This window comes from Fusarium verticillioides, chromosome 5, assembly GCF_000149555.1.
Source record: "Fusarium verticillioides 7600 chromosome 5, whole genome shotgun sequence".
Taxonomy (NCBI): Eukaryota; Fungi; Ascomycota; class Sordariomycetes; order Hypocreales; family Nectriaceae; genus Fusarium; species Fusarium verticillioides.
Window position 1 is genome coordinate 493,039 of NC_031679.1, and position 25,048 is coordinate 518,086.

The 25,048-nt window shown below is 49.7% G+C and overlaps 5 protein-coding genes across 6 annotated transcripts; 4 read left to right on the forward strand and 1 right to left on the reverse strand.

The window, feature by feature from the left end:
- The first annotated feature begins 40 nt into the window (after nucleotides 1–40).
- FVEG_03246 (hypothetical protein) lies at nucleotides 41–2,645 on the forward strand. The gene has a single exon (XM_018890859.1). It carries the CDS (start codon nucleotides 132–134, stop codon nucleotides 2,496–2,498), a length of 2,367 nt encoding a protein of 788 aa, XP_018747257.1. The 5' UTR covers nucleotides 41–131; the 3' UTR covers nucleotides 2,499–2,645.
- A 650-nt stretch (nucleotides 2,646–3,295) lies between these two features.
- Nucleotides 3,296–4,578, forward strand: FVEG_03245 (subtilisin; the record flags this gene model as incomplete). The annotated part of the gene is made up of 3 exons (XM_018890858.1): nucleotides 3,296–3,583; nucleotides 3,631–3,981; nucleotides 4,027–4,578. 3 exons carry the CDS (start codon nucleotides 3,296–3,298, stop codon nucleotides 4,576–4,578), a joined length of 1,191 nt encoding a protein of 396 aa, XP_018747256.1.
- Nucleotides 4,579–5,826: 1,248 nt separating this feature from the next.
- On the forward strand, nucleotides 5,827–10,855 carry FVEG_03244 (hypothetical protein). 2 transcript variants are annotated; one of them, XM_018890856.1, is made up of 4 exons: nucleotides 5,827–7,056; nucleotides 7,110–8,558; nucleotides 8,604–9,257; nucleotides 9,980–10,855. In XM_018890856.1, exons 1-4 carry the CDS (start codon nucleotides 6,391–6,393, stop codon nucleotides 10,607–10,609), a joined length of 3,399 nt encoding a protein of 1,132 aa, XP_018747254.1. In that variant the 5' UTR covers nucleotides 5,827–6,390; the 3' UTR covers nucleotides 10,610–10,855. The 2 variants fall into 2 exon arrangements, with proteins under 2 accessions (XP_018747254.1, XP_018747255.1); XM_018890857.1 differs by having other exon boundaries at nucleotides 8,604–10,855.
- Nucleotides 10,856–11,930: 1,075 nt separating this feature from the next.
- Nucleotides 11,931–19,549, forward strand: FVEG_03243 (hypothetical protein). The gene is made up of 2 exons (XM_018890855.1): nucleotides 11,931–14,472; nucleotides 14,519–19,549. The coding sequence occupies exons 1-2, from the start codon at nucleotides 11,959–11,961 to the stop codon at nucleotides 19,427–19,429; spliced, it is 7,425 nt and encodes a 2,474-aa protein (XP_018747253.1). The 5' UTR covers nucleotides 11,931–11,958; the 3' UTR covers nucleotides 19,430–19,549.
- On the reverse strand, nucleotides 19,444–23,444 carry FVEG_03242 (hypothetical protein). Its single transcript, XM_018890854.1, has 3 exons — nucleotides 22,526–23,444; nucleotides 20,118–22,424; nucleotides 19,444–20,067 (listed from the first exon to the last, which is right to left on the reverse strand). The coding sequence occupies exons 1-3, from the start codon at nucleotides 22,652–22,654 to the stop codon at nucleotides 19,864–19,866; spliced, it is 2,640 nt and encodes an 879-aa protein (XP_018747252.1). The 5' UTR covers nucleotides 22,655–23,444; the 3' UTR covers nucleotides 19,444–19,863.
- Nucleotides 23,445–25,048: the final 1,604 nt, after the last annotated feature.

Here is a 25,048-nt window from a genome sequence, read left to right on the forward strand (position 1 = left end):
CATGCCCAAGCTTCCAGTCTATTTCTAGATCTGCCTGTCGCGTCGCAAGTATTGCTTCACATGCTTCAAGTGCGCTTTCGCACACAGAACTCACAAACTTCATATAGAGACTTTCCAGCAACACTCGCAACATGAACGGTTCATCGCGCCCGTCCTTTGACCCCTCGCGCCTCACCAAAGCCGCCGCGGCCGAATATTCTTCATCAGCGTCCGAATCTGAAGACGAGCACCCCGCGCCAGGTCTCGATGCCGACAACGACTTCGGTGATTTTAACCCACGAAAGAGACGTCGTGTCGGTGGTAACAACAAAGAGAAGGCTGCGCTAGGCATCTTCGGCTCCGATAGCGAAGACGATGGCCCTGCGAGAAAGTGGAAAAGGACAACCTTGAGAAATAAAGGCATGAACTTTGTGTCAACAGGCGCAGGAAGCGATAAGGAAGATGGCGATGAAGATTCCGACGATAATCGGCCGATGCTTGGAAGCGCAATGGAACAGGACGATGAGGATGAAGAGGAGGATGAGGGCAATGCTGGAGTAGGACTAGGCTTCGGTGGTGTTGCACGCGGTTTTGCACAGAACGATACCCAAGACTCAAGTCGAAGCGCCAGTGCCGAAGCAACAGCTCGACCATCATTTCGAACCCGATTCGATGGCAAGAACCCTCTCGGTAGGGGCTTTGTCCCATCATCAGCAAACGATCCTGTCCTCAAGAACCCGCGCGACGAGGGCTCTCCAACACCACGTAATAAGCCACAACCGAGTGCTTTTGGCGCAAAGGGCAAGACGAACCCCAAGTCTTTTGGTGCCCGAATGATGGCAAAGATGGGCTACCAAGAGGGACAAGGTCTTGGTAAGGAAGGCCAGGGCCGAAATGTCATTATCGAAGCGAACCTCCGACCACAGGGTATTGGTTTGGGTGCTGTGAAGGAGAAGTCTGAACAAGAACGAAAAGAAGAAAAGCGACAAGCAAGATTACGTGGAGAAGAGGTTATAGACTCGGACGAAGAGGAAAAGAAGAAACGAAAGAAGGCGAAGAAGAAGTCCTTGGGAGCTGCGTTCGACAGTGCAACGAGCACACCAAGACGACAGAAACAGAAATATCTTACGGCTGAGGAGCTCAAGGCTGCGGCTCCAGGTCTTCATATCCCAGATGCATTTGCCCCCATTCTTGATATGACAGGACCAGGAAGTAAAATGCTCACATCTACGAGTGGCATCATGACACCGACGACAGGAACTGCCACGCCAGAGTCGACAGAAGTGATAGAGGCGAGGAAGCTTGTCAAGAGAGCGCAAGCAGATTTGTTGGCCTTCTCTGATGAATGGAAGAGCTTGCAAGAGAGGAAGACGTGGATAGACCTCGAGCTCAAGGAAAAGGAGCAAGAGATGGATGATTTACGATCGGATTTCGAGAGATTACAGGTCTTTTCCGAATTGGTCAGCGGAGAACTTGCAACAGCTGACTGGGTTCAAGTCATCGGGTGTCTGAAGAAGGCTCTCGAACTAAAAGCCACGACATCAGAAATTACTGACATTGCTGTTGCAGCTATCCACCCTTTCCTTCGAGAAGGAGACTGGGATCTCTTGAAAGAACCAACACGCTTCGCTTCAGATCTCAAAGAACTAAAATCACTACTCATGCCATCGACAACAAATAGTAAATCCGTCGGCAAGTGGGATTCTTCGGCAGCAGTCAATACAGACGACATCTATCGCCGCCATCACAAATCCACAACACCATATGAAAGCATGATGTACAAGAATTGGCTACCCAAAGCACTCGCGGCTGTTCGGTCGTGGGATGTCTTCGAACCGGAACAAATGCTCAGTGTCATGGAGGCATGGGATGACCTCCTACCATCGTTTGTCCGCGCGCAATTCATTGACAACATCGCCCGGAAGTTGGAAACAGCAGTATCAGACTGGAATCCCAAGAACAGACGTCAGCACCACAGTCTACCGCACATATGGCTATTCCCATGGCTCCAATACCTCCCCTCATACCATCTCGACCCCAAGGGAACAGGTCTCGTAGCGGACGTCAAGAGAAAGTTCAGACAGCTCATCGACGTATGGGACTTCAAGGAGGGTCGCTTACCCGGTCTTACAAAATGGGAGCGCATCCTCGGCGATCAATGGCGACCGCTCGTGATGTCCCACGTCCTCCCGTCAATGGGCAAATATCTCCAGCGAAACTTTGCAGTCGAGCCAGCAGACCAGGAGCCGAGTCTTCCTGTGCTCAGGGGTATTCTGAAATGGACGCCCACGCTCGGCCGAAGGGTTATTGCCGAGGTGCTGATACAGCACTTGTTCCCCAAGTGGCACAAGACGCTCACGGAGTGGCTGTCGCTTGACGAGGTTGACTTGGGCGAGGTGGCGGATTGGTATGCTTGGTGGAGGGGGTTGTTGCCGGAGGATGTTATGGAGGTCAAGGGTGTGAAGGCGGAGTTTGATACGGGGTTGAAGGTCATGGCGAGGGCGGTGGCAGGGGCGTGATGATGGATGGAGATACGCAGATGGAGTGTCTCGGCTGAGCGGCGATAATGTAGCGTGGGAATATAGATTTCAGTAGGAGTTTATAGAAATGAATCATATGGCCATCTGGATAGATGGGTCACGTTGTCGGTTGTGTCTCAACCCTGATTTTCCTTAGCTTCGGTTGTTCCGTGAGTGATGTAAGGGTCTTTTGTTTATTGTCTGATACCCCTAAAGCAAAGCAGAACACTTGCTGATCAGAGATCTTAATCAAGTTTCCAAAGGAGCTCGGGAGTAGCTGGTATGTATCAGATCCCTCTGTGAAGTGACCCTACGAACAGAGACGTAGTGACCTCAGTGCCCATCTCTCCCTCGTTCATATTCTGACCTGATACAGAACTATAGCTTTTCCATCTCCAACGCGATGATCTAAAACATAGACAGAATATGTACGAGTCCATAAGCGTGGCTGTCTCAATTGCCACTCGTTCTCGAAGGTCTTCATCACAAGACGCTGCGTCTATCAGCAACAAAATATTTCGGTGTGACATTTAGAAGATGAAGTTTCAGATTTAGACAGATCTTCACGAAAATATCCGTTATAAGATATTGTTCTTCCTGTCGGTTGATAGAGATTAATGTGCAAGTTGAATCAAAGACATTGGGTTGCAGAATGGTGCACAAGGTCCTGGAGACTGAGAAATTCAGGTCGCCAACTCCGAAGACAGAAGAGCAATATGGCATCAAAAGTCCTATAAGAAGAATCTTTTCTCGCTCTTTTTTCAATCATCATCTTCATCGCACTCCTCTCGTTCAAGATGCATTATCTGAAGCTCCTCCTCGCTCTTCTGCCTGCCATCATCGCTGCTCCAACCGTGACAAACGATGATGATATTATCGAAGGCGCCTACATCGTCACTTTGAAGCAGAAACTTGACGAGAAAAAAGTTGAGCAGCACATCGATTGGGTTGACGGTATCCATAACGGAAGTGTTTTCCGTCGTGCTGATGATGGTGTCAAACTGGTCTGGAATGAGACGACCTACAAGGGGTACTCTGGAGACTTTGATAAGCAGACTATCAAGGAGATTAAGAAGAGCAAAGATGTAACTCACTTCCTTCCTTGATGAGAACTTAATACTGATGTTACCAGGTGCTTGCTGTTGAGCCTGTTCGCAAGATCAATCTTTACGAGACCATCACTCAGCAGAAATCGACCTGGGGTCTTGGCTCTATCTCGCATCGCACTCCTCATTTCAACGATTACATTTATGATTCAACTGCTGGAGCTGGAACGTATGCGTATGTTGTTGATACTGGTATTAACATCGCGCATGACGAGTTCCAGGGCCGGGCGGCTTTGGGATACAATGCTTATCCTGGTGCTGACTTTGTCGATGCTAATGGTCACGGGACACATTGTGCTGGTACTATTGCTGGTAAAGAGTACGGCGTGGCCAAGAGAGCAAACTTGATTGCAGTCAAGGTGTTTCACTTGGGCAGTGTAAGTCTTCCACTCCCATATCTTTGGTCCTGCTGACAGTTACAGTCTCGGACTGATATCGTGCTTGATGGGTACAACTGGGCTGTGACCAACATCACCAACACTCCAGGCCGCAAAGAACAGGCTGTTATATCCATGTCCCTGGGCGGCGGTCGCTCGGACGCCTTCAACGCCGCCGTCCAAGCTGCCTACAACGCCGGAGTCCATACCGTGGTCGCAGCAGGAAACGACGGCAAGGACGCTTACAACTACTCACCCGCCTCGGCCCCCAATGCCACGACCGTGGGAGCAATTGACATCAATAACAACCGAGCCAGCTTCTCTAATTATGGTGAGCTGGTTGATTTGTTCGCGCCGGGCGTGAACATCAAGAGTGCTTGGAATACGACCAACAGTGCTACCAAGACTATCAGCGGTACCAGTATGGCATGTCCTCATGTTGCTGGGCTGTCGCTGTATTTGAGAGCCAAGGAGGGTTTGACGACACCTGAGAGTGTGGCGCGAAGACTGAAAGAGTTGGCGACGACTGGTGTTGTTCAGAATGCTGGTAGTGGAAGTCCCAACTTATTGGCTTACAATGGAGCTCCGCCGAGTTAGATTGAGATGTGTTGTTTGGTGTTTGAGATGGTGATAGACATAAATGATTGGGGTATCATAGGACACTCGTTCATTTCTTAGATACATTCGTTTAAATAATCTATGCTTTAGACATGCTTTTTGACAATATTTATACAATTCGTTACTGTAATGTGCATTCATCGTCCTCGTGATACAATTTGGTTGGAGAGATATAGGGTACGCAAGCAGGCGGTGATCGTCGTCAGGAAACTAAAAAGCCATGTGATTCACTGTTTCATGCTTTGCTTGAGGTTAGAGTTCAACCTGTGTCTCAATTCCTTGCCTATTAATTGGCCGGGTTATCAAGCCACGCAGAATCAAATGAGGGTGTCGATGTCAATGGTGCGAGCACAGAAAACGTGGCAGGGCAGGGTTGGGATGATGAAAGAGGCAAAGAGGAGGTCCGTGATGAGATAGCCGGTTCCGGGGGATCTTATAGCTCGCCAGTAATATCACCGACTGTCCAGTAGAGAAAATGGTTGATGAACTTGTGTAACAGTATGACCATGTTGTATAACCTACTGAGTGAGTTGAACTGTGAGATTAGCTGCGGTCATCATGCAGCGTAAATTACATTCAGATCCTTCTGCTTGCGTTCGCCCCTTTTCCTGTTTTGATTCGAGGCCTGCTTTCTCCACATAAGCCAGACGCATCCATCGTATGGATTGTATTGGTAGAAACAGCAATCAATAAACACAAGACAATGATATAATCAGATAAACAATTGGTGGTTCACATAGAGTATCGTATATCAATTCGATCGTGAGAAAAAAAGACGCTTCTGCAAGCCCAGATGTCACCCACCATCAGCTTCATCAATTCAACCGCTGCAGCCGCCACAAACATGGCGTGTATGGAATCAATTTCCCATGTGCTGAGTGTCGCGTGCGTGCGAACCTGATCTTATCTCGGTATGGATTTTCAGCTTAGCCTCTAGTCCCGGCCTAGCTTGGCCCGGGAGCAAGAAAACTCAAGACTTGAAAAGAGGAGGCCAAAATAAATCAGTAAGAAAGTCCCTAAGCTTAGGTTAAATTACCTAAATATTTTTATCACTTACAGTCAAGGTCTTCAGTTTTCTTACTCCCCTCCACTGGCTCGTGCTGTTCTGTGCTGATTATCGTTGGCGCTCTTTGCCGCTGCCGCTGCCGCTCGCTAAACCACTGGAGGCCCTCCTGTGCTCAGCGGTTGGCCACCTACTGTTTGCCTGCTTGTGATTGTGCCCGTGCCCGTGCTTCCTCAATCAACCACTCCCAGCTCCTCCATCGTGAGAGCCTGACATCACTGCAACTGACACGAACTGTCTGTTTGAATTACTCTTCGGAGGCTACTTCGGAGTCTTTTGCTTTTTTATTTTCTAGGCCACTATTTGCCTGTGTTTTACCATATTCTTGGCAACGAGTGATGCGACGCGACAGTCGTCATCTTGCTACCTATTGCTTTGCTTCCAGGTTCTCTACTTACCACAACCAAGGCAGCTTATTGATTGATTAGCCATTCTGGGAATGTTGCAATCTGACTCCTGACTACCTTATACTCTTTTACCTGTTATTCAGCTGTACAGCTACAAAGTTTGCCTGCGAAGGTGAGGCAAGTGAGTGCGCAACGACTGCTGAAACTCACTCTCCGCCCACCGACCTGACCCGCCTACGTCTGTCTGACTCAACTCGATTCGATTAAACTTGATTACATGATCCATTTCGACTCCTCCACAATCCAATCTTCAACCTTTCCCCCTCCGCCAAACGCTGGTCCCGCGGCAGCGACAGCGATAGCGAACACCGACCCTTCACCATGTTTTGGAGATTCGGCGGTTACGCCAACATCTCCACCATCGACACAATCCTCGATAAGCCAGATTTTACCCTCGAGGAGCTACTCGAAGAGACAGACTTGATCCAGGAGCTCAAGCAGCACAACTCAAAGCTCATCGAATACCTCCGAAGCGACAAGGTCCTCGATAACCTGCTCGAATATGTAGTCGCTCCAAAGCTCGAGACCGTCGAGTCTCCCGACGAGTCCACCGACCAAGAGGCCAAGGCCAAGAATCGCTTCCTCTCTCTCTCGCGACCGCGCGCATCATCCCGCGCCACCGACCCGGGCGACGATGAGGAGGAGCAGGAGAAGAAGCGCAATCGCTACGCTTTTGTAGCTTGCGAGATTCTTAGCTCCGATACTTGGTCCATCTACGAGGCTCTGGCTGAGAACAGACAATTGATTCGCGATTTTTGGAACTTCTTGTCCCGCCCTGCCCCGCTCGATCCCCTCCAGGCGAGCTACTTCACAAAAGTCAATGAGTCTCTGTTCGAGAAGAAGACCGAGGACATGATGGAATTATTGACGACTCTTCCTGATGCTGTCCCTAATTTACTCAAGCACGTTGAGTGTCCTATGGTCATGGACCTACTGCTCAAAATCATCGCCCTGGACCGTAATGAAGGTGGCCAGGGTGTGGTCGAGGTGCGAAATCTCCCCACTAATCTAATGCATCTGTGCTAACATCATGGCTTTAGTGGTTGTACTCCAAGGACGTCATCCCGAGCCTCCTCTCATGCCTCAGCCCCGAGAACAACTGGGTTGTGCAAACTGCCGCAGGTGACTTCATCAAGGCCATCATCACCATCTCTGCCAACGCCTCACAGAATGAGCAACAATGCATCGGCCCTAACGAGCTCACCCGTCAGCTTGTTTCCAAGCCATGCATCGAGCAGCTTATTGGTTACATGCTTGGCGGCGGCAACCCTCTGACTGTTGGTGTTGGTATCATTATTGAAGTAATTCGAAAGAATAACTCCGATTATGATCCCGACATGGGCACCGAGGCGAGCGCTGCGCCTTCCAGCCGTGACCCCATCTACCTGGGCACCCTTCTTCGCATGTTCGCCGAGAATGTCCCCAAGTTCATGAACCTGATTATGGATGTCCCCTCCAAGAAGGAGAAGATCGACTCGACCTTTGGCGTCAAGCTCGAGCCCCTTGGCTTTGACCGATTTAAGACATGCGAGCTCATGGCCGAGTTGTTGCACTGCAGTAACATGGGCTTGTTGAACGAGCCGGGTTCCGAGGAACTGACAGCTCAGCGTGACATCGAGCGGCAACGTCTTCGTACTGAGGGCAAGTTGGCACCGGTTAAGGAGGAGGACCACTCCACTGACGACTTGACCATGCGAAGCGCTGCACCTGAAGAGAAGAGACGCCTCGAGGTCACTAACGCTGACGACGATGGTTTCGAGGAGGTTGAGCCCAGCAAGGAGATGAGTGAGGATACTTCTCATGAGTTTGTCAAGGCTGAGGACGACATTCCCGGCGCTTCTACAACATCACTCAGCAAGGATGAGGATGACTTTGTTGACGAGCCGCTGAGCCCTCCTCAAACGGGTGCCAAGGGTGATGAGACACGATTCGATGAGCCGGATTTGATGGTTGCACCGTTGTCGCCCACAAAGATCAAGACCGCTGAGCCCGCATCTACAGAGCCTGCCAAGGCTGACTCAACTGAGAAGCCCGAACCCAAGGAACCCAGCAGCGAAAAGATCGGAGAGTCCAAGCCCAAGACGACAGAAGAGGATGTCACAAAGGAGGACACCTCTGACTCTTCAGCTATCCTGACTCCTGCCCCATCCGAGCCAGAGTCCAAGGCTGAGTCTACGGATGCCTCCATCAAGGTTGAAGAGCAGCCTCGAGGTATCTCTCCCCAACCGGACGATATGCCTGCACCTCTTTTCTCCGCTCCTCCTCCACCGGAATCTGGAGCCGATCGCCCACCACAAGCGGCTGAAAAGGCAGCTGTTGATGCCCAAGCTGCGACAGCTGAGACCTCTACTACGGAGACAAAGACTGAGGAGGCCAAGGAGGACAAGCCTAAGGAGGAGCAGCCTGCCAGCCAAGCCACCGAGGAACCCGTTGTTGGAGATTTCCTGAAGCTTCAATTCGTTGAACACCGTGTTGTTCCAACCATTCTTGTAAGTCAGCTGTGCCCTCCACTGATTGCCATCTAACATTTGCAGAACTTCTTCTTTGCATACCCCTGGAACAACTTTCTGCATAATGTGGTGTACGACATCGTTCAGCAAGTTTTCAACGGTCCCATGGACCGCAGCTTTAACCCCACATTGGCCGTTTCCCTGTTCGAGGCTGCGGACATCACAAGTGCCATCATCAACGGCCAAAAGGCTAGCGACGAGTCCCAGGCGAAGACCAAGACCCGCATGGGATACATGGGTCATCTTACCCTCATTGCTGAGGAGGTTGTCAAGTTCACCGAGCGCCACCCTCCGGAGCTCCTCTCGGAGACTGTTCTTGACCGAGTCATGAGCCAGGAATGGATCAGCTACGTTGAGGGATCACTCGCCGAGACACGCGAGCGAGACAATGCCATTCTTGGTGGCGTACGACCAGAGGTAGCTATGGGCAACCGGTCAATGGGTGGCAGTGGGCTTGGCGGCGTCGGCCTTTCTGGCTTAAGCGGAGGCTCTGGCGGTGGTGGTTCCAGTGCACTTGCGGAAGCTGGCCTTAACGGGGGAATAGAGCTCAGCCAAGACAGCGGAAATGGCATCGGCCCTTTCACTATCAGTGGGGCCACATTAATGTCCGGCTTTGGCAGCAGCAGCGATGAGGAGGATGAAGATGGGGACGAAAACGAGGAGGATGTCAATTCCGAGGTGAGTGGTGTTTCCGCTGAAGCTGAAGACGATGGTTCGGATCACGGCATCCCTGGATACCCTGGCATAGCAGAAACACTAGAGGATGTGATTATGCGGTCTCCTGAGACTTTTGCATCACAATTCCCTGACTTGGATTACCCGGAGGATGTGACAAGGGGGTCTCCTATGGACTTGGACGAAACTGTGGCACACCATCAGCGCTCATCTCAAGATGAAGAGCAACAGCACGCTGAGCAGGTTGAGGATGTCTCAAAACCAGAAGGCAACCCTTAGGAGGACGCACCTTACTGGGGAACACTTGATCGCCCGCGTACCAGACGAGAGAGTCGAGACAGGCGTTGCCGTGAGATGCTGCAACTTGACGACCTAGAGACCTTCGAGGACGTCGAGGTTGGAGAGGTCATGAAGCTGCTGACGACACCGAGGTTTTGAGACATTTATACCAGGCGTTGTGGGATAGAAAGGGCGGATGGATGGCTAGGGGGATTATCATGTAAGGTCTGGATTGACCTAGTTTGGGATCTGTATAGAATAATGATTGGCAACGGAGACAAGAGTTAGGGGTGCAAGCTGCTACGAAGGAACGAAATGGAAAGGGGGATCAAGCCTCGATGCCAGTGTTTTCAGGACGCCTTTCCCTCCGACTCATCTCATCTCATCTCCTAGTGTCGACTGATCATTTCACTCATGAGCGCCTCGTACTGACGAGACATTTCTAGTTCCGAGCTTACACGGACCCCTTGAACTCGGGATCAATGGAACCTCCATCGATTCCCCCACCACCTCCACCTCCGCCGCCGCTGAACATCCCTCCTTCTAGGGCAAGACTCCAACTAGCGGCTCGGTTGGCGATGCATCAGAAGAACAACCAAGCACAATCATCTGGAAATTTAAGTAACGACGATGATGACGATGACGAGAACCCTACAGATCCATTTGCCGATACAGAAGAGGACTTTGACGATGATGATCAGACGCAAGGTGATGAAAGGGGCGCATGGTGGAGAGATGTGGTGAGGGATCGTGGAGGCAAGCCAGATGGGAATGAATCAGACGACGAGCGTGATGATGACGATGACGATGAGTTTGGAGACTTCGCCATGCCAGAAGACGATGCTCAAAACGTTATAAGACCTCAACCTGTGAACCCTGCAAAGGAGGGCTCAGCTTCAACAAGGGGATTGAGTGGATTGTGGCCGTTTGGACTGTCCAAGGCTGAGAAGGAAAAGGAGGGGAGTAGACAGGCTGCTGAGGAGGGGAAGGACGATGAAGTCAAGGCTGTGGAAGTTAAGGAGGCCAAGAGAAGAACGAGTATTGAGGATCCTGATGATGATGAGGTTGTGGTTTAGATACCTGAGATGGGAGGATTAATGGTGTACGATACGAATATAGGAATTGCTATGGGATATGTGTATGTAGAATTGCATCAAGACAGTTGTTTCAATACGTGGTGTGCTCTGATGGATGTAGATGCTCCATCTGATGTGCTGCTTATTGCGGCGTCGACTTTCCAGTATTAGAAACATCTTTCTCTCAGTGCTAAGTGTTATCAGTCTCTCGATCCAGCCCCCAACAAGATTAAAAATACACAAAACGTTGAAGTTAGTAGGATTACATCCCCTGAATCATAGCTGCGCTCTCAGGCGCTTATTAGACATGACACGGTCCGTGTCCGAGTCTTGAAGCGTGAGCACTAAAACGGCCCCAGCTCAATCTCGCTTATAGCCTTATCTCGCTTGTAACCGAGGACACTCCCGTCTCGGAAACACGGGAAGTCCTTGTTTAAAAAGGGAAATCAAACTCCGTATTCAAACAATTATTTTGTTCTTTGATGGGGGATAAGGGTTTGTTAGTTTGTTTTATGTTTAGAGCGGGAGAGGAGACGGGATCAAGAGGGACAGGGTGTTTTAGGGGAAAGCTTATTGTTACAGTGTTTAATCTCGGTAAGTTGGCCCTGCAGATCTGGACCAAAGTTCTGTTTTTTTTTTCTTTTCGCTAAGGTAAGGAGTAAGGGTTGATAATAATAGATAGATATGAAGTGTCGGTTAACTTGGGGGTATCAGGTTAGAATGTAAGACTTGCAGATGTGAGGGGGCCAAAGGATGTATGTACAGCGGTTGATAGATAGGAAAAGGGGAAGACTTGCGATAAATAGATTTGGGGGTTTGATCCTTCAATACGAATGTGCTATGACGAACTCTAACAGAGTTTGGAGTTGAGAGGTCTGAGAGTACTCCGTAACAGCCGTGTTGATGCAAGAGTAACATCGCCGTGAAGATCAAAGAACATCAGTATTTTAAACTGTCAACTTGAAACAACTCAATTCATTTCTCCAACTTTACGGAGTATAATGGTACTCAATCTCGATGATTGTCAAAGCCAAGTAAATAGGAGCAGACGCGCATTGCGGCACGTCATGGCGTGGTGATGGAGTATTGATCACGGTCTCAATTCGCTGTGGTCTTGAGTAGCGGGTACTTATATCGTGTGCTGGAGCTGAGCGGGTCGGGGGTATCGTGTACAAAGGACATTTTGGGGGCTGTGAGTTGGAGACAGGATTCAAGATTTGGGATGTTAGAGGATGGAGGGCATGTCATAGAAGACTGCGCATAAAACAAGAGGAGACAAATGGTAGAATAACTCGAGGATCGCATCTTCAATTGCTGGTGTCTTTTGACAACAGTATCAGTTCAATACAATGTCTCCCACAAGACCAAGCCTACCAAGGCTCATTACGGACTTCTCCCACGACTCACCAGACCAACTCATAGAAGCAATAGCCTCAACACTGTCAATATCCCTCGAAGACATTCTTCTCTTTGATTCATTCACCGAACTAGGCGGCGATGAAGAAGCAGCAGAACTCGTCCGCCAAACATGTCAAAACAGAGGCTTCGACATCAAAAGCGACGACATAATGGCGTGCCAAACACTAGCCGAGCTTCAGACAAGATGCACCCCGAAATCCAACGTCAGGTCAAACTCGGTAGAGTCTTATTCCTCGTCTTCGTCCAACGCAAGTGCTAGGGGGGTTGTTAGTGGTAGGGCTGCAGGGGGAAGCTCAGTGGTGGACCCTAATTTGGAGAGCTTGCTGCGGTCATTTCCCAGCGTCAGCAGCGTGTGCATGGTCTCCCCCAGAGCAGGCCCATTCGACGGCCAACTCGTGGCCCTTATTAAGATCGGCTCTTGTACCTCTAAATCTCTGCCTGTAGACTCTGTCAGGGACGAGATTTCTTCACTTCGCATGGCCGTGCAGCAGCCCCAGATATGGATTCCTACTGAGTTTGACTTTGACGACGACAGACGTGGCGCGCAAACATGGGTGCAGAACATGGACGAGATTACCTACAAGGAGGTCATGAAGCTTCAGATTCCTACGCGACGACGGGTGGTGAGCAGGGAGGTGGGCTGCGTGGGGAGTGACGAGGATCTGGAGGTGTTTCCGATGAGTGCGATGCAGCGGATTTATCTTGCTGCTGCTGGGGGTGAGAATGGGAGTGAGAGGTGGACGAAGGGGTTGTTGGTTAGGGTGAAAGGCGGTGCGGAACCAGCTGATGTGGACGCTGCGATTGAAGCCATCGTCGCTAGACATGACATGCTCAGAGCACGATTCGTCAAGGGTGATGAGTGGATGCAGTGCGTTACGCCCAAAGGCACGAATTCCTACAGTCTTTCGCATCACGTTGATGTTGGGGATGATGAGATACTCACGCTCATTAACGAAACTGAAGAAGCGATTGATCCCTCCGATGGACCGGTTTTTGCGGCGATGTATGTTCATAACCAGGACAAGCAGATGCTTTATCTCGCGGCGCACCAACTCATACTCGATTCGCTGTCTTGGAGGATTATTCTCAGCGATTTGGAAGAGTTGCTCCAAAAAGGCACGCTTTTGTCAGAGGGCAGTGTGTCGTTTGAGCGGTGGATTGAATACCAAGGTCGTGAGATGGAGCAGAGGTTGTTTGAGCCGACACTTCCTTTTGATGTCTTCTCTGCGGATCTGGACTACTGGGACTTGGATCAGGAAGAAAATACATACGGAAACTCAGACCGGTTATCGTTTCAACTCACTGCGGAACAAGCGTATTCTCTGGAGCAATCATCAGCGCAGGTCTTGAGAACGGACTCAGCAGATGTCATACTCGCTGCGTTACTGCTCTCGTTCTGCCAGGTCTTTCCTGATAGAGTGCTACCGACGTTGTGGAAGCAGGAAAATGGACGGGATGCCTCAGAGGGAGATTTCAACATTTTGGAAACGGTTGGATGGTTCGCTTCGTTATGTCCCATGGGCGTGTCTGTTAACCCAGACACGGATTTGATCGGGGTCATTACTTTGATCAAGGATACGAGGAGGAGTATTCCAAGATCAGGTGTTCCGTTCTTTAATTCTGAGTTTTCATCTTCGCAAGGCGCGGCGATGAATATCCCACTCGAAATCATCTTTAACACAATCGATACTGCGAAACAACTTCAACGAAAGAATGGCTTGTTAGAACCTATCGCCTTACCTGACCAATCTCATTTCAGATCTACCACTGGTTCTGACGTTGGAAGAATCGCTTTATTCGAAGTCTCAGCGATGATGGATAATTCTGGAGGTCAGATCGATGTGGTGTACAACAAAACCTGCAAATTCCAGGATAAGATCCAAACGTGGATCCAAGTCTTTGAGTATCAACTCCTCGAAGCCATCGCAAAACTCGAATCCCACGAACCACAACTCACGCTCTCCGACATTCCCTTGATCCAATCATCATATCAAGCTCTTGAGCGACTTACATCAGATCGAAGGATCAGCATAAAAGACATCGAGACCATACAGCCCATCACACCAGCCCAGCAAGAACTCCTCATCGCACAATCTCAAAACAGCGAGTCTTTCCACGTTCATGTATCTTATGAACTCACAGGCTTGAGTCACATTATTGACGTTACGAGGTTGTGTGAAGCTTGGGAGGTCATTGTCGCAAACACACCTGCGTTACGGAGTATTTTCATCGATGCTGTTTCGAGAGAGGGTTTGTTTGATCAAGTTGTGCTCAAGAAGATATCGCCGAATATTTTGTTCATTGAGACGATGGATCCGAGAGAAGCGATTGGCACGTTGCCCGGGTTGAATATGGGGTTTGGAGAGCCGAGACACAGACTCTCGGTGTGCTATAACCCTGAGGGGATGGTCGTAAGGCTTGATGCTAGCCAGGCACTCTGCGATGTAAGTCTCGTTCACATACTGTCAGGTAAGGTGTTAACCGTGATAGCTACCGAGTCTTCATCTCTTGATAACAGAACTGAGCCGTGTATATTCTGGTCAAGACCCGCAGGACAATTCATCGCTTCACAACACATATCTCCACCAAATGGCCTCCATCGACACAGCTTACAGTCTCGAAGTATGGAAAACGAGTCTTTCCTACGCAAGACCATGTATCTTCCCACCGCTCTCAACAAACACAAAAGATACATTCCACACCGCCCCCTTTGATCTCGACATCCCGACCATGCAGATGCGCATGTTCTGCCAACAGAACCAAGTCCACGCCCAAGCTGTCTTCCAACTTGCATGGGCTCTCGTTCTTCGTGCCTTTGTAGGCATGGACGCTGTGACTTTTGGGTATCAATTCTCTGCACGGGACGAACAACTCCTCTGTGGGATTGAAGAAATGGTCGGGAGTTTTGCGACTATTTTACCCTGTTATGTCGAAATGCCGCCTCCTGCTTCTCTGGGACAGTGTCTTACTGTCGTGAGTGAAGGGTATGCTAATGCGAGGAAGCATGATAACCTCACCATGTCTGAAGTCCAGCATGCGTTGGGGCTCAAGGAAAAGAGGTTGTTCAACACGTGTCTTTACTTCCATGAGGAGAATAATCTCGTCGCGGGCGATGAGTTGATAACAGCGCTTTTGACATCTGGGCGCAAGACGGATTGTGATGTGTCGCTTACGCTCATGTTTATCAACGATCGGTTACACGTCAACTTGACGTCGCGACGTCTTTCACCTTCTCATGTTCAGAGCGTTATGAATAGTTTTCACTCAGCGCTTACGCAAATCCTCACAACACCACAAAAACTCATCGTGGAGACGGATCTTCTTACAGACAGAGACTACGCCCAACTCGTCGTTCAAGACTGGACCACGCAATCTCAGAAAATGTCATCGTGTCTTCATGATATCATTCTTCAGCATAGTCTTCTTCGTCCAGATGCAGAAGCTGTGTGTTCTTGGGATGGAGATATAACATACGCGCAACTCTCGACGCTTGTGTCACGACTGAAAACATATCTCGTCAATCTCGGCGTTGGGCCTGGAACTATAGTCCCCGTCGTTCTTGAAAAGAATCATTGGGCGCCTGTCATCATCCTCGCTGTTCTCTCAGCTGGTGCCAGTTTTGCTGCGTTGGATTCGCAGGATGCTAGTACGGTGAAGTCGACTATTGATTATCTCAACCCGCACATTGTTCTGGCGACTGAGACGGCTTGGAAGGATTTGAGCTCGTTGGCGATCAACCTTGTCATCGTGAACGATACTTTCTTCGCAATGCTCACCCCATATCTCTCAACAATGGGACAAGATGCTAGTCCCGACCATGCAGCCTGTGTATTCGTCACACCCAAGAAATCGCGGAGTATCTTCTTCACGCATGCCTCACTCCTCTCTGCATTCTTCGCCCAAGGTCCAGCATTGAAACTCAATAGCGAAAGCCGCGTTCTTCAACTCTCGGCCTTCAACGTCGATATTTCCCTGGTGGAAATTCTCGGAACGTTAGTTCACGGCGGTTGTGTCTGTATTCCTTCACCACAAGAACGAAGTAACGACATCGCTAGTGCTATGGCTCGAATGGATGTTACGTGGTCATACATGACGAGTCTTATCGCGAGGAGCATCCATCCAGATTCGGTACCGAGTTTACGAACGCTGTGCTTTCGAACGAGAAAACTCGATCCTGATACGTATATGCCGTGGCTGGAAGATCACGATATTCTTCTTGCGTACGGCGCACCGGATATTTGTCCTCTCGGTATTTCAGTAACGGAAGTGGAGAAGGATAACAGCTTGGATGTTATCACACCACCGGTCACAGGTCGTTTTTGGGTTCTTAATCCTGATAATCACAAGAAACTCATGCCTGTCGGTGCGATCGGTGAATTGGCTATCGACAGTCCCCTCGTCACGCCTCATCGCTTTGCACTGGACAGACCTCTCGTTGCACCAGAACTGGAGAGTGATCGACAGAGACCTCGATACTTGAAGACAGGACATCGTGTGCGCTATCTTGACGATGGAAACGTTCAGTTCATTTCCAGCGTTCGAGATGAAGTAAGAGTCGGCGGCCTGATGGTCGACGTCGCGCAGGTCGAGCAACTCATGCGCCGTTGTCTAGGCCAAGGAATCGATGTAGTCGTTGACTCTATCACCATGCGCGACACAGGTCCTTTGCTAGCTGCATTTCTTCAACTCGGCCACGCTATGCAACCGAATGAGACCCTTCACAATCTCACCCCCGAGACTAGGGAGCGGACGTACATCGCTAAGAAGATGTTTGAAGCATCCCTCGAGAACCCAACTTCCAACACACCCCGTCTTCCACGGCATTCTATCCCCGCAGTGTTTATTCCTGCCAGAGCATTTCCCATGTCAACGTCTCTGAAAGTCAACCGCCGAAAACTCCAGCGCAGCGTCGCTAACCTCTCAACCCACGATGTTCTTCTCATGTCGCATGTTCCTAACCCCGGCGAAATCCAACGAGTAACTCTCTCGCAGAAACCTCTTCCCCTCACAGGCCCAGAAGAAGCAATGCGGGAAATGTGGGCAAATACCCTTGGTATCTCTGTTTCTGCCGTGAAAGGCTCAAGTACCTTCTCATCAGTGGGCGGGAATAAGTACCTCGCTGCTCATCTCGTCATCACAGCTCGCAAAAGCGGTGTTTACATCTCACTCTCCGATCTCTTGAGTGAACGTACACTTACTGAGATATGTCGCTCCGCTGAATCTTCCACAAAAAAGTCAGCAGCTCGAAAACAAGTCGCAAAGAAGATCGATACCAAATTCGTCAAGGAAGTCATCGCACCACAACTTGGAGTCTCTTCCCCTGATGTTCTCGACTTCGCCGAAGCATCCTCCCAACAGATCCGCGCTCTTGAACTTGGCATATTTCCAAACAGAGCTGATATAGTCTGTCTCGCGCTTCGTTTCAACGGTCCCATTGATACAGCGCGTCTCGAAACAGCTTGCAAAGGCCTGAGCGATATGCACGCTATTCTCAACGTAGCGTTCATCACTCACCTTCACACTGTGTATCAAGTCCACTGCGCTTCTTTTAAGCCCCCGTTCTCAACCATTCCCTGCAGTACAGGCTCTCTTGAGGAAGTCACGCAGAATCTTATCAAGGAGCATCAATCTCTACCTTTTGATCCAACGATTCCTGTTACGAACTTTACATTCTTAAATGCTGAGCAACAAGGATGCTTGGTTGTTCGTCTGAGTACTTCTCAGATCGACGATGTAGGAGCTCATTTACTCGTTCACGAACTCACAGCTCTCTACGAAGGAGACGATACAACTGATGTGCCGAGATCGTCATATCTTGACTACACGCGTGCTTCACGAGTTACTCGTGCTCAAGGTCTAGAATACTGGAATGTTCAACTTGAGAACGCAAAAATGACAAAAATCATCGCTCACACACGCCCCGTCCCTCCAGCGTCTCTATCTGAGATCCGAACGGTAAAGCATACAACATCTCTAGGTCATCTATCCTCCTATGGAATGACTCCCGACGCAGCGCTAAAAGCATCATGGGCCATCGTCCTCTCTACACTCTCATCCTCCCACGACGTGCTCTTCGGCGAAGTAATCCACACTTCAACGCCTGATATCGTCGGTCCCATGACAAACATTCTTCCTGTACGGGTTCAGTTCCCTTCTAGTCACAGCACACCCCTCGATCTCATGAATTGCATCCAACTGCAGCGCCAATCCCACTCTCGCTTTGAGACATTCGGGTTTCAAGAACTCGTCAACAAATGCACAAATTGGCGTGCCTGTACACGCTTTAGCACTGTTGTGCAGCATCATATTCCTGGTTCGCAGGATGGATCGTCGACGATGAATATTGACGGTGCGACGTTTACATACAAAATGGTGGAAGCGTGGACGAGGGACTTTCCAGATCTCTTTGTAAGATCAAGTACCGAAGCGAATGATCGTATTGTTCTGGAGATCAAGTACTCTGAGGAACGAGTTACTGCTGCGTTTGTTCAGAATTGTCTGAGTTTACTTGTTGCAGCGTGGGAGACCATCACACATCCTGAGACGATTCATCAACCGATGATTCATTCCTCAGACGAGATCTCGAGGTCACAGAGACAGATCCCTTTACCCGCAAAACAACCCCCTCCAGGACCACCCATTGAATCACTCGATGCGTCTCAACGCAAGGATCTCCAAGTTGCCATCGTCAAAGCCTGGGAAAAAGTCATAAAACCCTCTTCCACAAGCATCCCCAAGGATAAAATCCCCACGACACCATTCTACGCCATCTCAGGCTGCATTCTCCCCGCACACACCCTCACAGCTGAACTCAACAACGTTCTCCCCGTCAGCATAACCCTAGAAGACGTTTTAGCCCATCCAAGCATGCACTCCCAGCTCGAGCTCGTAACACGTCTTCTCCCTCCCAAGTCAGACTCCGGATCCTTACTCCGTCCAAAGTCCAAATCTGGTCCTGAGCGCTCAACGACAACAGCACTTCGCAACGGCCTACGAAATCTGAAAAACAGAAATAGCATGCTAAGTCTAAAGAGCAGCTGGATCAAGAATAAGCGTCCCTCAACAGCGCATTCAGACGATGAGCCTGTTCCTGTTATCCCAGAGACGGTACCAGAAGTACCCGTTCAAGTCCTCTCGCCCATCCCTATGATTGTAATTCCCGAGATCGGGTCTTCAGATACACCCGTTAGTCCAAGCGGGCCAATGTACGAACTCGATGGCGGTCCTGTTCTCGGCGATAGACGAAGTAGCGGAGGATCATCGTGGAGAACAGCTGAAGAGGGCAGTCTGATGAGCCCTGTCAGTCCAGTGAGTCCAGGACGGAGGGTGTCGACATGGGGAAGTATGTTTGAACTGCCCATGAGAGGGCGATCACCATTTGGAAACAAGTCACCGAGATGATACACTCACTCATTGTGATTTCTTATGTTGTGTTGAGCCTGACGGATAATGATGATGATGTCTTATTTCTGAGTTTTTGGTTAATATGTAGATAATAATGAAGGATACCCATTGAACCAACTCCAGCTCGCTTGTAAACACCCATGACTATACTTGTAAATGAGTCCAAACTGATTCAACTAATACCATGCTAATCCCCGGCTTCACTATATCACATGCCAAACACCAAAACTTTGCAAACAAATTGTCCTTCGACTACAACCTCTTGGCTTTTTTATACAATATCTGTCCCAACAGACAATTTCTATGTCAATGCAACCGGGGTATATAAATCTTCCAGGTAATTCAAAAATGTCCCAATACAAGTAAACGCACGCTCAAATTCCATACACATTGCGCCAAATCATCTCATCGTGATGCCCTAGTTAAGGCGGCTAGTGGAATTCACCCTCCCGAGGGCCGAAGTAATCCGTGCCCTCGAGGGGTTGAAGAGGACAGGCGTCGTCCTCGCATCCCACGTAGCCAACTGTGTTGCCCCACCAGTTGAACTCGGTGCCTTCGAGCTGGAGGGAGAAGAAGATGATGATGGCTGCGATGGCGATACCGCAGGACCAGGCTGCAGAGAGCACGAAATTGTACTGCAACTGTTAGTATTGGTTCGAGAGTTTCTGATGAGAGAGAAACTTACTTTAGACCACAAGCCGAGGTAGCGCGACTTGAGATAAATCCAGGAAAAGTACGCAATGGGGACCGAAGGCCAGACATACGACATGTTATAGGGTGCCCAAACAATACCTCCATACATGATAGCAACAGGGTGAATCTGTCTTGTCCAGGTCCAGTTGGGGAACCTCTTGTTGATAGCCCAAACAGCCAGAACAACCACAACACCCAGAGGGAAACCGATCAAGACCTCAGTGTAGAGACCGTTCTTTCCAAAGATCTTGCTAGGTCCAACGGTACCCCAAAGAACTGAAGCAGTGAAGAAGGTGTTGACACTAGGGCAAGTCATCTTCCATCGAGCATCCTCAGTGCAGACTCCCTCGATCTGGGTCATCTGGAAGTTGAGGACACCAACGCAGACAAAGGTGCTGATGAAAGTGGCGATGATCTGGGCGAAGAAGGTGTGTCGAGGAGGAATCTTGACGTAGTGAGCGAGCTTGAGATCGTTTGAGAACATGACAGCGTGGGCGCAGGTGACGTAGCCGAAAGACTTGAAGTAGTTCATGGCCAGAGCATTGCCTTCAACGAAAGAACCTCCAATAAACTCGGCAAGGACTGTCAGAGTGACCTCGATACCAGTCATGGCCTTTATGATGCCGACGGGAATGACAAACACAAGGCAAAGTGCAAGACCGTAGAAAATGACACCGGGCGAAGTGTGGGTGTCCCAACCAGCAATACCAGAAATGCCAAATGCAATAGCGCAAACGAGGCAAACCATATACCACCACTCAGGAACTTCACGGTAAGCCTTCATGAGACGAGTGTGAACGTCGAGATCGTGAACTTCCTCAGTGCGGTTTGACTTCCTCCTCATGCTGTTGAAAAGACCCTTGAAGCCAGTAACAATTTCGCGTCGATGGAACAGAAGAGCATAGGTAAGGGTCGAAGTGTAGATGCCGAAGAAGAAAATATAGATGACAACGTTTCCAGCGCCCAAGAAAGGAGGAGAGTAGTCGGCGTATTTCTTAGCATCGAAGAGTCCTCGGTCGTTGATGGCTCGAGTGACGTTGTACAGCTCGCCCCATCGGTCGTAGACACGGTTGGTGTTGATGGGAAGGTATCCAGTGTTGTAGATGTTGGAGTACCAGAGGCCGAGAACCACCCACATGGAGATGAAAGCGCCAATAAATCGGTTGAAAGTACTGAAGAAAGGAACCATGAGCGGGTCAGCAGAATCCCAGAGGAGAACGTTCCAATCCCAGGTTGGGAATGGGTTGATGCCAAGACCATTGTTGAAACCGGTGATGGTGTTGAGGTCGCGGTTGTAGGGATCAATCCAGGACATCCAGCTGAAGTTGGAGAGCGAGGTCCAGATGTAGTTAGGGAACCAGAACCAGACGAACATGGCGCCGAACATGACATAAAAGAACTTGATACGAGAAACGCGCCAGATCTTGCCAAAGGGACCCTGCACCGGGGAGTTGTTGTCGGTATGGAAAGCTGAGTTGAGCGCAATAGTAACCAAAGACGCAGGCCAAACACAGTACGAGGGATAAACGAGAAAGCGACGGCAAACACCAGCCATTCCATAGCCGATGAAGTTGGTGCTCAGCGCGATCAAAATCTGGTAGGCGAAGTGGGAGGCATATGGCTGGTTGAAGTACTGGGGCAGATACTGGACCCAGATGATCAAGTTGGTATAGGGAGTGTTATACGCAACGTTGGCCATGATGGTGATGAGCATATGCTCCTTCTTGGAGAAGGGACCTGGGTTGAGGGAATGGCGCACACCGAAGAGAGTGATGCCATAGTCAGGAAGCCACCTTTCGAAACCTTTACCAATTGGATATGAGAGCAGCTGAGCGACATTGGCCATGATGCGAATAGCAGGCTGTCGAATATCGAAAAGCTGGTTGGTGAAAGCAAGAAGCATTGAAAAGACGAGACCGATTGTCCAACTTCGAATGGTTGATGAAGGGATGGAAGTATCATCCTTGTTCTCGACGACGGCACGAACTTCGGCGTAAGGGCTGTTATTTGTGATCAGAGCAGCCTCGAGTTTCATTTCCTGCACTAGGCTCTCGTGCTTCTCGGGATTTGTAAAGAGTTCATCGTTCTCGAGGAAGGCCTTGATCTTCTGGATAACTACGAGTGGGAAGTTGGGATCCTTCTCGTGGATGCGATAGACGCGAGCCATTATGTGGCGCACATCTTCTAGTGTGTACTTTGAGGCCAGTTCGCGAGCCTCGAGTAGGTCATCTTCGGTGACGTGAAGGTCCTGCTCGGTGGTTTGGAAGTCGGGCATGTCATCCTGATCGTAGGAGAAAGACTGTTGAGGGCCTATGTGTCAGTCTAATTGATCCGCAGTAGGTGCATGTCCAAATGAAGCAAGTAGCGCAAAGTAAGGCAAGGTAATGTAACTAGACTCACCTCGTCAAACTCGGATGATGAATCGCTGGCGACATTGTGCTGGTGGTACTGGAGCTGAGCCGGAGGCAATGGGTCAAGAGGGATCTCTTGAGCCACTCCAGTGGAAACCCTCTTTTCGTTGTCGGCCATGGCCAAAGGCCTCCTTTAGGCAATGGATCTTGAATTCCACCAATCTCAATAGCCGTACCAAAGTCCCTCGACCTGGGGTCGCTCTTTATGCGTCTTTAGTCGATTGCGCGAAACGGAAGAATTGACTGAGGCGATGATGATGGTCAAGCGACAAAACGTCGATGCGTGAATTCAAATCGTGTTAAGGAACTCGAAGTGGTCGTGATGGTGTTATTGAGGCGATGATTGTAGCGGTTGGCAAGAAACGAAAGAGTGACGAGATGGCGCGACGGAACAAGGCTCGCGGAAGAACGAGAACGGGGGTAGCCGGTATTGAATACGTTTTACCACGGGGTTGAAGTGAGTGGTAAAAAAGCAGGTATTCTAGCGCAGGCACGTTGCGTGGGTGGTCGGATCGAGAGTCGAGTCGAGTCTAGACGAGTGGAACAAGGTACGCGTGGCGCTGGTCGTCGGTAGATGACTCTCTCTCAGCTGGCAGGTATCGCGAAAAAGGAAGTCCAGGGGAAATGAAAGACCCAGCAGAGCAGAGTATGAAGCGAAGCCGAGGAGAAGAGAGGGCCTGTGAAGGGTACGAAAGAGGTGACGAAGAAGAGAGGACGGGAGGAGAAGATCGGAGTCCGGCAAAGAGCCAAGTCAAGCGTGTGTGCGTGAGGGAGAGTAAATGACGGGATGGACGAGATTCGCAAAGCAATTGGACTAAGGTAGGGCCCTGAAGTGAAAGAGAGTTACAGTGACAAGACACGGGGAGCGTTAGGGGAGTGAGTGAGTGAGTGAGTGAGTGAGTGAGTGGTCTGCGGCGGGATCTGGACAGAACAGACGCAAGACAGGGCAGGTCAGGATTTTCGGTGGGGAACTGGGAGAGGCTACGTGAGATGTGATTGGACTGGAGAGACACGAGCCGGGGGGCTTGGGCTTGCAAAGAACCCCCCAAAAAAGGCTCGGGCTCGGAACTAGGGAGCCGTAGTCCAAAAGCAAGCAACCCAACGGCAAAGACGGCAGAAGATACTTGCCGGGCATCACTGAGAGTGAGAGATATAGGTAGGTACCTCTCCATCAAGCACAGTACCTCAGGCAGGGCAATGTCTCTGGTCTCTCTATCTGCTCACTATATTTTGATTTTGCTCCTGACTCTCCACTGTGTATCGGCTTTTCACTGTGTTCTGTTCCTTGATCTTCTTGAAAGACAAGAAAGACAAGACAGTCAAGAGTCAAGACAGACTTGGCAATGGCTGCGAATGAGGCGGGAGGAATCAGTCACTACCCCTTGGCTCCTGGTTGGTCCCCTTCTCCATGTCTTGGCGCTATCGTCAAAGTGGAACAAGCCACCACCACCACCTGCAAACTACGTACCTACACGGCCACTCCGTCCACGATGACAGAGGAGGATCAATCTGAGATAATCTATAATCTCAGATATCATCAATTGAATCTCTGAATAATCTGTCTTGATCAATATATATCCTCTGGTCGTGTCTGTTGGTGTCGTGTCGTGGTCACAGATGCGGGTACGTACCTCCTCGGAACTGACGGCACGGCTACCGGCCTGTTTCGTCTCGGCGCTGTCCTCTCCAGTTCCAGCTCTCACAGTCAGCGATTGATTGTCGCTCGCTCGCTGTCCTCTAAGGTAACGCCGATTACCCGGCATCAAGCCACCCCAAGCGAAATCTACAGTTTCCTTTCCACTTGTAACATCAACGAAACGTGCCCCTTGCTCCTCATTGGTCTTTTCGCACTGATCATCAACAACTTCAAAAGAACACGGGTCTCGGCACAACTCTTGAATTGTTTGTTTATTCACAACTGTCGTGATTGTGATTGTTGTGGGGTAGATTCAATGTGAGGTACGAGCTCCATCGTATGTACGCCCATGGGATGGTACATACTGTACGACAACGGCACACCAAGGCATGGCAAGACCATGCCGACTGACATGACAGTACGGAGTATTCTTGGCGATAAGTCATCCAAGACCTGGTTGTAGATCTTTTAGTCTGTCGACTGATCAGCATAGCATTGAGCTGACGGCTGACTCATGTGGTATAGGGTGGGTAGCTTTGTCCGACTTCACATCACTCAAACCACTCATACGCTTGCTTCACTTGACACCATCAATTACACAAAAGGTCAGAAGACTAATAATAAGCTTGTGTTAAAGGTATTTATATATGAGGTCAGAGAACTCTCATTTATATGGAGTCGTGTTCTGTACAGTGCGGTAGGTATTGAGTGACAAAGTGTTTGGCGTCAATTGCTGTTTGCGCTGCTCATCATTTGGTGCACTATAACATAACGCAAATCTATATGCAATGAAAGGTATTTTCCTTGAACAAATAACAAATACGATTTGATCTGGCACTCTTAAAGTACATTTGCATTTATCGATGAGTCTTCAGA